Source organism: Patella vulgata, chromosome 1 (genome assembly GCF_932274485.2).
Source record: "Patella vulgata chromosome 1, xgPatVulg1.2, whole genome shotgun sequence".
Taxonomy (NCBI): domain Eukaryota; kingdom Metazoa; phylum Mollusca; class Gastropoda; family Patellidae; genus Patella; species Patella vulgata.
Window position 1 is genome coordinate 22,722,160 of NC_065879.2, and position 14,759 is coordinate 22,736,918.

Sequence of the window (14,759 nt, forward strand, 5' to 3'; positions counted from 1 at the left end):
CGCTTGTATTAATAACAACTGTCTCATTTTCGTTTCAGATTTAGAATGCAGTTTTCCCTCTTATTGTTTTAATAATAAAACTGAGAATATGAACAAAATTGCTGATACTATAAATGTTTGTACTATTTTATTTTGAATGGAATTAGATACATACTAAAAAGCGAAGGAAGTGAAAACTGACAATATTGGTAATTGTAATAGTGATTAGCACAATAGAGAACTATCGAAAATATTAAATGTTTTCTAATGAGGTAATGAGTATGAGTGAAAATCGTTTAATCGCCTATCTTGATGTCGTTGGTATCACATCCGGTGGTTTAGGTTAGCACATTGTTGAATCATCCCCATCTCCACTCTAAATCCCCATTTCAAAACAAAGATGACAAAGACGAGTGTTAATTTTGTTTTACAATATGGATTTATTTCAAATATTAAACAATATGAAAGCAACGAGTAGGGTTTACCATGACGGTAAACCAATAGTTAACAAACAGCACTTAGAACTATAAAAACAGTATTAATATTATATTATGTCATACTATAGACACGACTCTCAATAATACATAACAGAATAGTTGAACCAAAAAATATTCAAATCTAAATAAAGAAAATTAAAGAAAATAAAACCTGTTTCAATCGTCAAACAAAACTGGAGTAAAACTGATATTATGCGTTATACCAAAAGAAAATTAATTATGTTATTATTACAATTCATTGTTTTAATACAAAATTCCTTCCTTGTGAAAAAATATACGGAAATGCATTTAGAGAATAAAACAGATTCAAAATATCATTCTTGGTCAAAACATTATATAAATATATTTAAGTATAAACATGATCATTTTTTCTCTTCCGTTTAAACAAAAAATATTTAAAATTGTTCTTTTCCTGTTCCATCAGTGTGCTGCTAGAATTAGATAAATTTGTAACTAAAGGCATGATAGCAATAGGTAGACTTTTAATACAGTGCACAAATTTAGAGTTTCGCAAGGTGGTGTTCTGACACCAGTTTTATTTTATAGCGACGCAGATGACATTGCACTGTACAAAATCACGCATTTCAGAACTAAAATTCGAACTACATATTACAAGACGAGCTGATATAATATTTAAATAAAAAGATATTTCGGTTGAAATACTGGAAACTAAAGCTGACATTATGGTTTCATATACAAATGAACACAAAATCTAACTCGATGTTTATTATGCAGTAGTCAAAATAACACAATATTAAAAATAATGAAGTTGAACATCTATATAATATGTATACAAAAATGGTTTCATCTTCCAACAAGAGTTAACACTAATTGGAATGGTTTTGTCTGTACATGGTATAATGAGTATCTTTACATTCAGTACTGTTCTATGCAATACATTGTATTTTGTAAACGAAAGGGTACAGTAGTGCTCAAACGAGTATTCCGTTAGGTTTTGATTAATCGGTTTCGTAACCGGTTTGGAGTTTCTAAAATGACCACCTTAAAACAGCACTTTGAATAAAAATATGTGCTTAAAGGAATTGTTATCCCATATCCGCAAATTTATGTACGTTTAACTGGGTAATTTAAAAAAAATATATATATAATCGTTTGAACACTAGAGACTGGGGTACAGGGTCTTCATATAAAAGTCGGTATATAAGAAATTTACACTATTTGACAATACTAACGACCTTTGATACACGTTGACCACCAGACTTTAAAACAAATAAAATAATATTAATTAATAATCATATTCATAATCGTAAAATAGACAATTTAGTCCGGTTTGAGGACACATAAATAATGTATATATATAATATCATTTATATTGTTTTATCCTTGCTTCTTCGTCTTCTGGCTTCCATTAAAACTGGAACCACTACGACTTTCAGTCATAAACATGGGGATTTATAATGTGCTTTGATGTCACTAGTCTTGGATTCCTCTATCCAATCATTTAGAAGGGTCAGTGTTTTGTCGATAGGTCATTAGTTTTTTGTTATATTCGACCAGCTCTTTAAATTAAAACGACTTTTTGCTATACACATTGTAATGTGTATTATGGTACGTTGTGACGTCACTTAGTTTATACATCAATACACGAAGAAATATAATCACTCGTAGTTCACACTGTCTTAATTAAGCGCACCGATCGAACTGCTGAATATATCAGAAATGCTGTTACTGTTTTGATCAGCGTCTAGGGAGGGTGTGTGGAGGTCAGAGAGAGAGGGGGAGGAACTAATATCGGAGACTGCCGGAGATTGATTTTTAGACATGTCATCAATAGATTGAGAGTCTGTGCACTTGTCATCAGATGGGGAACCTGGCGCGGTGCCATTTTTATTATCAGGATCTTGTTTTAACACATTTCGTCGATATTTTGCTCTTGCATTTTGAAACCACACCTGAAAAATACAAAAATAGGATACATTAAAACATATAAGATAAATTTCATCAAAAATACCTGTATTCTCATATAATTAAACTATACGATTCTGTCTTGTGTCCTCCATAGAAAATATTTAGTGATATTGTCCTTTTAAAAAAATACTGTATCAGATTTAATTCTTGATTTCATCTAAAATGGCAGACATAGGTATGTACACTAATGGCACCCTCATTCCCCCATCCCCACCCGAATCCACACACCCTTGTTTCTGTTATATTTTTGAATAATTAAATCTGTGTTAATCATTTCATTTAGCAAATCGACAACCTCTAGGACATTAAAATTTTCTTGAATAATAAATAATGTCTGTGTTAATCAATCCATTTAAGGTTAAACCAACCCAAAAAGCTAGCTTCAGTTCCTACAATGAAACCACGGAATGGTAATGTACTATTGTGCGCTTGAAAATTTTAAAAATGTGAACAGTTCAGCTGATAAATAGAGGTGAATGGCAGGGCAGGTAGGCAGCATTAGTTAATATTATATTACCTATTACATTAGCATTCAAGCCGTGTGCTCACGGAAATGGGGTAAAACAATGCAACAAAAGTATGTTTGACTGGGTCACCTTCAACAGGTTACGTCCGTCTATAAAAACTTGTATGGTTTGTTTGAGGAGGATATTTGTAGATTTTCACGCGAAGAGGAGGACAAACACTTCACCTTCCACCATCAAGTCGTTGACAAACTTCCACAGTAATATTCAAGAAAAACTACATCATTGAAAATTCAAAATCCTGCTCGTGCTCAGTGTTTTATAAAATGTCAATATCTGAATGGGATACACAGGCAAGCGCACTTAACATATAGTTTGTATGATGAATTGAAATTTCAAAAAGCAGGGGAAAAAATGAGTAAATAAAGATTCGTGCCTGTCCCGTTGTGGCTCGTCGTCTGCCCATACAAAAGGTGTCAACCATGACAAAAATCTATTTTTGCTTGTTAAGAGCCCGATTCAATATTTACCAAGAAAGGGCAATGTAATGTATAGAAAATTCATAGAAATGGTGACCAAGTTAGCCCGCCCACCCCGTCGAGAAACCAGAAAAAATACGTAAGCACGATTAAAAAGAAAGAATTGAAGAAGATGGGTTGTTTTCACCGTTTTTTTTCTGCTTCAAAATATGCAATCGAGAGAAGGAGGTGTATTGTAAACAAATTATAATTTACAAATCAAATGTTAATAAGAGGTGTAAATGAATGTAATATCCCTTTTTATCGCTAGCAAATAAACTTAAGTCTTTTTCCATGACTGAGTGATTTGTGTGTGGTCGGTGGAGAAAAGTTGAGCCGGTTTTGTGCTTGTTGTAATGTTAATATCATTCACCAACTATCTATCTCTTGCGGTGCACCAAGGTTCGCATTTCAGGTAGTCGTTTTTAACTTTAAATACAAATGGAAGAATGAATTCACTACAAGAACATTACACTTTCAAAACAATATCTCCAGTAAACCAATATTTATTTTGATAAATAGTACTATTACTTGTATAACTTTTTATGGCGAGGTATTAACGTCACATCCTGTGGTATAAATGACAAATCGTATATTTGTATGCAATACTATCTTAGCTTAAGATTATTGTCAATTCGCTAATTCAATTTAAATTTCAACTTTTCATCATTCAGTTAATAATTTTTGTGTGTATTTTGAGGGGTGGTGACTAAAAGGCCACCCAATAATTCAAATGAAACAAAACTGAACATGAAAGGGAAATAATCACATCTAAAATTAAGAAGCTTTATGTTGTTTTAATTAAATCTGTGGTTAATATACAGATTACGATTTGCACATTACAATCCCGGCATAGCCAGCGGTTTTAATGTGTTAAACACCCGCCAATTGCTTGCTGTAAAACAGATTAGTTTAATTTGCCTAAACCATGTTTTCATCCTAATAAATTAAATTAATTTGTTCGGGCCTGGTTATATCAGAGAGCCTGAAGTCACTGATCTGACTTAATAAAGTGTAAATTGATCGAGTTATCGCCAGTTAGTCGCGGTCATCAATAAAAGATTAACTTGAGCGATACAGAGGACGACTTGCAGAGAAGGGAAAGCTGGAATCAAAGCTGTGAAAATGTGATATGTTGTTGGTATAGTGTCAATGACAGATGGTACTCATATTTTTACCACAGTACTTTAAAATATTTTCATCACCAATATAAACAGTATAAATACCACCGATTACCGTTTATATTTAATGTTATATGGACATAATGTGAAAATTGTTAATATTCTGTTTAAAATGTAAACAGGGGTTGCACCGTATATTTAGCATATTATTATACGTGTTCTGTCCGCAGGTTTGTCTTGGTATTGTATCTGTGGTGCGTCCCTCCTGCACATACTAAAAATATAATTGGGCGTCTTACATGATAACGAACACTGTATGGCATAGAAAGACTACTCCATTTCCAACCTTTCTGACAAGAAATTAAGTGTCAAATAATTCACGATCGATATCAAACAAATTGAATGTATATTTTAACATGGCCAAATTTTGAATGTTCTTTCACTGTAAAAATTAGGAAGAAAAATAAAGCGAATGATCACAAAGCTGGAATATTTTTTCTTTTAATTTTAAAATTTAAAGTATTACATATTTTAGTTTTTTATTTGCCTTCCTATGAAATATACGACGGGCATGTAAGACATATAAAAATAGGGTCGATTTAAAACCCTGAACATGACCTCTCGGTGAATTTTAAACGGTTTCAAATTTTCGCATCCAAATTGATGTATTTTTTTTCTTTGTGGGATAATACAGTGAGTTGTTGAAGTGTAAAATGAGAGTAGAAGGATGTTTGTCATTAAAATAATGATTGACTTGAGTGAAATATAAAACGCGATTTCCACCAAGTTGACACGATATGGATCAAACAGAGCTGAGAAGGGGATTACCCGCCCTTCATATACATATGGCGCATTAAGAGATCGTGTATCGACACAAGCAAGTTTCACATTCGTTGATGCCGATTATACAAACTACTTTTTTTCAAAGGAATATTTTTTTAAAAGTCCGTTGCAATTTTTTTTGCTCAATGAAATATGTCTAGAGGTAGATTTCAAAATACAACAAAAATTAGATGTTATATTTGAAGCATAGTAAAGGAACGAAAAGTACAAGATATTGGTATTATGACATTGCAATAAATCCAAAACATATTAAAATGTTGTTACTGTTTTGTTCTGACTGATCCAACCCATCACATCCTTACATCCAGTGATATTTAAACAATATTTTATGAAACTTATACAATAAATTTAGGATCTAAAATCAAATATTTTAAATTTTTAACGTTAATATAATATGTTATACTAAGAGGGAGTTCCAGAAAAGGAGTCCGCCAAAATATGACGATGTAGCATATACCATGTCTAAAGATGTCACAGAACTTTATTCTTCAAACATACGAGTGATTTCTTAATCGCGATATACTGTAATAATTACAAGTATATAGACCATATGGCTTGAGATGTTTGCACATGACTACGATAAAGCTTTGCTCTTTCACCCTCAATTAACTGGTTTTATCACTAAAAAATAAATGTGAGCTACCCTTTAAATTGAACACTTATTTTTCTTGCAAAGTAATAGAACCTGTTTTCTAGGACGTTAAACCCCATTTCATTTCATTTCATTTTCATTTCATTTCCAAGCCAAAAATTGTTTCTCGATAAACCCGACCTTGTAATATACATATTAGTATTAAGCAAACAGGTATGCGATATTCGTACTCTTATGTAATAACAATGACATACCATTTCTAAAATAGCAAAAAAAAAAAAAAAAAAGTATAATTTTAAAATAGGTTCGGCAGGATTTGAAATATGTTTTAGTGTTGAATGCGCATTGCACATTTAAATCTGTATGCATAAGTAATCATTCGTGTAGATGCATTTATATAGTCGGAGGAATACTACATTATCTGCTGAAACATAGCTATATACATATTAGTATAAACTTATGTTAAGCAAACAGGTATGCGATATTCGTACTCTTATGTAATAACAATGACATACCATTTCTAAAATAGCAAAAAAAAAAAAAAAAAAAAAAATAAAGTATAATTTTAAAATAGGTTCGCCAGGATTTGAAATATGTTTTAGTGTTGAATGTGCATTGCACATTTAAATCTGTATGCATAAGTAATCATTCGTGTAGATGCATTTATATAGTCGGAGGAATACTACATTATCTGCTGAAACATAGCTGGATGGTTTCTTAAGCCGAAAGTGTTCAATGTTACGTACGCTCTTTAGAAAATAAACACACGGTTTAAGGCTAATATACACTTAAAGTTTACCAAAATATTGGTAGGGGTTGAGTCGGTGTAGATGTAGAGCTGGGGCAAAAGCTCGACAAAATACACAAACAATGTATATCACCTTCTAGAAGTTATATTTGTACAGTGTATATTCAATATAAGATCAAATATATATATCATGTATATTCAATATGATCAAAGAAGTAAATACTATAATTTATATAACCGTCATACTCAAATTCTTCTGATGTTATATTTATGCTGGCCATTTTCCTTTACTGGGAATATGGTATCTGTTTGGTATCGCGATGAGAAATATCGATTAATTAGCTATAACCGAAACTTATTATTTCGAATATAACAAACTGATAAGGGCGCTCCAAAATGTATGAAGTAATTAAACAGTTTTTGATCAATAGAAGTGTATTGTTTTGAGTTTCAACTACATATACCAAAAACTTTAACTAATAGATTTGTTTAAACTTTAGAGTTTTTGATCATACACAATCAGAAGTTATTTTATCAAACACAAATCAGTCCAAATATTATTTTAATCGATCAATGTTATTGTCATTTTTTTTACTTTTGAGATACACGTGAAAAATCTGGTTCGTTGTGTCTTTAAAATGTCTGAATTGAAAAACCTTTATATCCAATTAGTTCCGTCACTGTTACTTAATTCAAATCCTGTTCTATTCCTTTGTAATTAATTTAATTAATCTATCGTTATAATTCAACTTAAGCCATACTAGGGCGTCTCCGCAGTGGGACGACCATTGTAAGTTCTTGAGACGATGAACAGGGATAAAAGATGGCAAATTTAAAGAAATAACATAATATCGATTATAATAATTTATATGTTTAACTCACTTGTAAAACTCGTTTATTTAAGCCCGTTTTTTGAGCGAGCTGTTTTAAGTCTTTGGCGTCTGGATTGTGATTTAAAGCGAAGTATGATTTCATTGTTCTCAATTGGTGATGTTTAAATGATGTTCTAACTCTTTTCTGTCTGGAACCTTGACTGTGATATGATTCTCGATCCAAAACCTCCCCTGGTCTCTCGCCATTATCTAATGGTCCCAAACCTGTGAAATAAATAAATATTTTACAAATTATTGAATAATAAGTGCGATACCAATGCATGTTGTGAGATCAAATCAGTAGTCCTAGATTGCTGCCCACCAAGTGATTTGCATGTCTACATCTAATGCGTCTTTCCTGCATGGATACATAGATACATCCATCTATCATCATACCTCGTATTTCAATGTGTGGATACATTCATCATCACACCTCATATATTAATGCATGGAAACACATTAAAAGATATATAAATTAAAGGGGTTTATCCAGATGATGCGTGGTGCTTATACGTCTTTAACAGATTCATGCTTGAATTTAAATTTACCAGGTGCCGTTAAAAGGTTTTAACAGTAAATTTCTGTATGTTTGAAACAACACCATTTAACAGTTAATTGATATGTTTAAAACCGGCATTCAACTAATAATTCTTTTAAAACTGTATTGCAAAGCCTAACATTGTAACTGTCAGTTCTATAACGTTCCAGCAATACAAGTCACAAATTGGAGAAACTATTACAAGTCGTGTACTTACATGTATATAAGTTTCTCTATATAATTTTTGTATATCTACCCAATGTTTTTGTAATTTTACTTAAACTAGGTTAATGACCAGAATCGACATATTAGTTTAAAGTATGTATTTATTTTAGCTAAATTACAATAAATACTAGGTGTATTCATGTGAGGCAGTCGTGTTAATGCATTGTCATTTCTTGTATAATAAATTCATGATATAAGTATTCTTAATAATGACAGATATTGTTAAAATCTATTTCAGTTTTAATTCCATGACAGGAGATTTCCGATACACTAATGATTCATAAGATTTTATTGTCTATGGTACCAGTTGAACTCATGACCAGTTAGTTGACGCTCCATTCGGACAATTTCCTCATTTAATACGTCCAGATTTGGCCAATCAAGCACAATCCTATTTGAAAGTAAATTCCACAAGCTGTCTAAAGCAGTCTAATGATTTGCAGGAATCAAGTCGTAAACACGGCTTAGCGTTTCACAAATCTTTAAATACTTGGAGTTTGACACGAAACCTTGAAAACTCATGGGATGATAATTAAATAGGACTAAAAAGAGATCTGGTCCTCAGCGTGTCACTAACGATAGATATTCTTTCTTAAATATAGAATTCAAATTTCATAAGTGGGTTTCGATTCTCGGACGCCTTTTTGAACGTTTTGTCGTTTTTTAAACAATATGTATGTACAGAAACTGGATTGGGGAACAGGCTTATAGACCACCTCTCCAGCTTTGAATAATTCGGGGTTAAATCTTTATTGGCATTTAGAAGTACGGGTGCTTTGTACTTTGCTATTTATTCTTTTTTTCTTTTTTGGGGGGATGGGGGTGGATGGCTGAATGGTTAGCGTGCGCGCGCTGTATCATAAAGTCTGTCATTGAGTCGACTGGCGTGGTTTCGAATCCCCGGTTGTACGTGACAAGGAGTAGGGTCGCCTGTACAACCTCGTGGGTTTTCTTCGGGTCCTCCGGTTTCCTCCCACTGCTAAAGACACTTATGCGCAAGCGAATTATTGAAATAAAATTAAACCATATGTTAGTCCCGAAATGAACTAGTTTGTGTCGAGTGGACGTTAAACCCCATTTCTCTCTCTCTCTCTTTTGTTTTTGTATTTAGATTTATATTTAGTCTATGTATTAATTAAACTGATTTATTAAAAAGAACAGAAAGTAACTTATAAAACCCATCAGAAAATCACATCTTTGTCAACCCAGAAAAAAACAGATTCACGGATGCAGGTTCAGAATTGTAGTCAAATTACCCATTAAGCAAATTCTATAAGAACTCCACTTTCTCTAATTTGTTCCGTATATATAATTCATTAGTTTAATTTAGATGATATAGGTCTATTGAATTGATCATAGGTAAGAAGAATCTGTTATTATTAGTGGAGGTTGTTACAGTGATGTTTATTGGTCACCTGTTAGACAACAAACTGACCTGATGAAACACACATATCTAAATATTTGTCTTTTACTGTTGCTTTGTCAGTTTTCGTTATGTTGTTAAACGGCCCATAAAATCTCTTCAGCTGTCAATTTATCTCCGAGGTTATTTGCCTAAACCCCAGGGAGTCGAGCTCGATTCCAGCGCTCTCACTATCGCCTTCGCGCACGGAAATCCTCAATCCCTGTCACTCTTATACGCTAAATACGAGATTTTGGCACTTTTATGTCTTTTCCGTAGAGTCTCGTATCAGCGAGATTTAAGAAGAATGGCGTTTGGTAAAAGATGTCGTACACAGCACGTAGCGTGGAAAATGGCACTTTATACAGCAGTTTACCAGATTGTTTTAATAGCCCCCTCTATCCTTATCTCCTTATCTTGATAAATTTCTTACGAAATGAAATATTTTCCCTTAAATTCCTCTGTCGTGTTTATTTCTCTATTTACTATGTCGTATTTTTATAGAATTAAGAATGAAACTGATAAGCACATTTTAAATATATACTTTTTTCAATTCATTTGTATTTTTGTGTGTTTTAAAAAAAATATGACTCCATCTTGGTTTTTTGTGTGTGTTATTTGTAGAAGGGGTTTGTGTTACACCTATCAGCGTGTTTTGGGAGCTTGTCAAGAACCGATGGATAAGATAGGCATTACAACACAAACTGGGTGTCGTTTACAAGCAATAGTAAACAAACTTCAATCTTTCTCATTTAACTTACGTTTTAAAAACTGATGGCAAGAAAATATGAAGGGTGTACCAAACACAAAAAATCCCCGCGAAAAGACGAAGTTGCCATCTGCTAAGGATATAATGAAAAATTCAGCATGTCATTCGGTTAATCGAGGCGTAAAAATTGAGATAAAAACAAACAGTTTGCGTATAGAGTAGGATTAAAGAGTGTTAAGTCGCTTAACTCTACCGTTGTATGACAGACACTTCCTGTGAAACGCCACTCGGATTGCTACAACTACAAAAAACATCTTACTGCCAATAATTATATACATTGATCAAATTAAAATTAGTCATCGAAAGTCAAAAATAGAAAACGGTTCTATTTAACAACAAGATCTGAAAACGACAAACGGACTAAAAATAAGCCCCGATTCAAAAATGTAATAAATCATTCCCATGTTTTAAATTTTAAAGTTCCAATGTTACATGCATCAGATAACTTTGAGTGTAATTTGGAATCGGCCAGCTTTGAGTGTAATAATTTGGAATCGAACAACTTTGAGTGTAATTTGGAATTGGACAACTTAAATTGTGTAACTTGGAACCGGACAACTTTGAGAAAACTTTTCCAACAATTATTTCTGTAGAAAAATGTTCTTATGGAAATTGCAGCAATCTTCAGAACACACTGGCGCCGGGCGTTTCAAGTTTTTCCAATGAAGAAAGTAAATATTATGAATGTATAATTGATAAAATGACAGTATGACATCAATAACCACCATAATGTCATTGAGTTTTTATAATACTAGTTAATATTGATTTATTGACACAAGTCTGCCATTGTAATTTACCAGGACATGTGACGTCTGTCAAACCTTCAACCCTACACACAAATTTCATCAGAAAACAAATTACGGACAACGAAACAGCAAATTTACGACATTGACCATTTCGCAAGAGAAACTAAATACGACGAAACAATGACGGACCGAATGAAGCAAACACACACGCACGTGTTGATAAGCAGAGTCATATATTAAAGTTTAGTGCTAGTAAAATCTGACAAACGACATGTCTGGAATTCTACAAATGATCAGCCCAATTTAGAGTTGGACAGCGAGGTTGGCCGTGTGTTTTACGACTGTTTAAAATGACAGATATAACGAGGCTTGTTTATGTTCGTGTAGAGGATATGTTGGCTATATACATCAAACATGCCTATATATTTTTAGCCTCGCTTCCATTCCACCTGCCCTGACAAATTCTGTCGTCTGCCAGTCTGTACTTCCGGAATAAACTTGATAAAAAAAAAGATTTTATCCGTGAATCGTTTCTATCATCCAGTGATCCATTAGTAATACGTCATCAACGATTTTTCTTTAATTAAACCAGTCTTCTGTTACACATAATAAAATCATCAAAGCGGTATGAATATCATATTAGATATTTTGTTTTATAGTAAGCATTGATTAACTTTACAACGTGATGGAATTCATCTTAAATAATTTAAAATCACTTTGCAACGCTTACTGATCTCTTTCGCGATTTTGTTCATAATTTATAACAAGCAACTCAACCAAGGGCAAATGTTTTGAATAATGTTTTCTTTGCGATAAACTTGAATACTTTTCTATATTAATTTGATCTATGTAACTGTCATAATAGACTATCGCTGATTGTTTCTATAATTGCTCGAAATAGCATGTGGATTTTATGAATTTTCAATAGGTCTTATATTATAAATTGAATCTGTTAGCTAGATTATAATTTTGTAAACGAAACAGGATTTATTCGTGTAATGTTAAATATACAAGAATGTATTTAGTTAATGCAAATAAATATTTTAACTAAGCAAAGAAAACACTCAGTAAGTCAATTAATTAAAGCAACAATTGAATTTTAATAAATTATATTATATATTTGAAATTATAATATTGTAAAATCACATAAATTTAAACTTGAAGTAAGCTTGCTATTTTATAAAACTGTTATGTTTTTTAGATCAATACTAAAAGGACAAATTCACGTTCTTTGTGATAAAAGGTCGATTATTCAATAATTACTAATGCCTTTTAATCCTGATAGTTTGTTCAAAGAATGTATCGTTTACCATCAATGAGAAACAATAGAAACCCCAACATATTGCTCGTGCCACCTGAGTTCAGCTAGGTCTGGGATAATGTTTCAAGAAATACTATTTCTGTTTATTCGACATGTTTCAAAATGGAAGCAACAAGACATTCGCACCATTTCTGTTTCTAGATTCGGCCTAAGGCAAAATATCCACAACTCTTATGTATGATAAGTAAACTTATATATATAAACAATTTTTATAATCTGACATCGGTAAAGATCTGGTCAAATAATCAAAAGTTATATATTTATTTACAAGTTTCCCAATCTATCTTACTCTATTTATAGCCCACACGTGTAGCAGTATAAGATGTGTGTGTGTGTGTGCTTCCAAGATAATTAAGTACAATATCTTTATCTATCATTCATTCGTTCTATTCGCCCATCCACCTCTCCACAACACAAGAAAGTGAATGATACGTTTCCTGAGTCACACGTGCAAGACATTGAATCTAAATAAATATTATCACTATTCGCCTTGCCTTCAACTTGGGCCAATTTGTCGGTAGAAAATTGATATCAAGTAGTCTCAATCTTTGCCTAATTTTTCTGACCCGTCAAGTTTCCTGTTGGCAGAGGTTAGCAGGGCAAATTAAAAACCTAATTTTCTTCATTTTCATTCGCTTGGTTGATGAGAAATTAAGAGCTTTTAAACACACTCACGTCAATAAAACATTTGGTCTAGTTTTATTAAGTAGTAGAAAGAAATGTTTTTCTAGAATAACTTTTAAATATTGTCATAATAATGTTTATCAACAGTTAAATCTGTAGCCATATTTCCTGTCGAACATGCTACTTGTACAATCTAGGACGACTTCTAATTTCGTAGTTGTAATTAGAGATACACGCCCAAAAATTTAAAATACCGTTAAAAGTTCAAAATGACCATGATAGCAAAATAGTTGTTAAATTTGAAAGAATACATAGATGACATTAAAACAATGTTCACAGTGTTGCATCCTATCTTCAAAATAATGTCAACGAGTTGCAAAGGGAAGATTGACTTTTAAAATCTATCTTAAAGAATACGTTTTAAGTCAAAAATCTGTCTTGGATTTAAAATGTTAAACAAATTAAGATATCGTTAATAGATATCACGAGGTTTAATTTACTATTCAACAAAGCTTAAAATGTCTTTAAAGTTCCAAATTGTCACTTTAAAATTCTTAGTCCTAGTTACCATTTCACGATGATAAAGAGAGGGGGTTGAGAACGAAGAGAGTCGATTCTTTTTTTCTTTCTAATCATTGTTAAGTTTTAAAGATCATTTAAACAATATAAATCGTATTGAATCAATTTAGAACCAAAAATAAACAAAGACAAAATTTCTTATCTTATTTTTTTTTAAATTGCTAACAATTAAAGGTGTAGATAACAATTGTAAGAGTTTTTTTGTTCTGTTTGATTATCTAACATTAAACAAGATTTAGTTTAATTTGGGATAAGAGACAAGACTGGGTGTAAACAGGTCGTCTAACTTTTCTTGACAAAAAACACACAACAAAGTTAAATCTGTTTGCAACATTTCAAAAAAACAGGTTTCACACAAAAAACAATCTTTTGTTGTGCTGTCTACAAACATATTAATTTCATTTTGACTTTTAAGGGGCAATGGACTGTTAAAAAGCAACTAAGAAAATAATTCAAATGCCATTTTGTCGGATTTAGCTATTACTTGATCTACAATTCTTCCAAATTGCTTTAACCCAAAATAAATTAGAATGCTCTTTATTGTAACTAGTCGTTTAAATATAATGCTTGGGAGGCGATTATTTGCCCGGATAGCTGCGTTTCCGCCTACTCTTAATCGAATTCTGGGGTTCCTTTACGAGCAATCCATTATGGATCTCGGTCTTTGGCCCCATCCGAACGACTGGTCAAACCATTCTAGTCGAGAGTCTAGTGTACTTACCTCTCGACTTCCGCGGTCCCCTATAGTTAATTGGGGCGATATTTTCAAACATTTCAATGAAATATATAAGGAGAAAATAGAGCGTGTTAAGGAACGAGTTTGTAACCTTTAATAAGTAAAATTGTTATCTGTATTTTGCTACTCAAATTTGGCACCTCATGAAGTAAGCTAGATTAAATAGAGGTGTATTTAGTTGTATTATCGGTCAGTTGTCAGGTATAAGATTAAATCACTCGTCTAATCTCTAACAAAACCTAATAAAACATCCATT

General features: G+C 32.2%; 1 protein-coding gene across 1 annotated transcript in view; it reads right to left on the reverse strand.

Annotated features, from left to right (window-relative positions):
• Nucleotides 1-412: 412 nt before the first annotated feature.
• Nucleotides 413-14,759, reverse strand: part of LOC126826511 (LIM/homeobox protein Lhx9) — a 35,429-nt gene continuing 21,082 nt past the window's right edge. The window contains exons 4-5 of the mRNA XM_050555585.2: nucleotides 7,574-7,788; nucleotides 413-2,389 (exon numbers count right to left, since the gene is read on the reverse strand). Of these exons, the coding sequence (XP_050411542.1) occupies nucleotides 2,117-2,389; nucleotides 7,574-7,788 (488 nt within the window). The 3' untranslated portion in view covers nucleotides 413-2,116. The remainder of the gene's footprint in view (nucleotides 2,390-7,573; nucleotides 7,789-14,759) is intronic.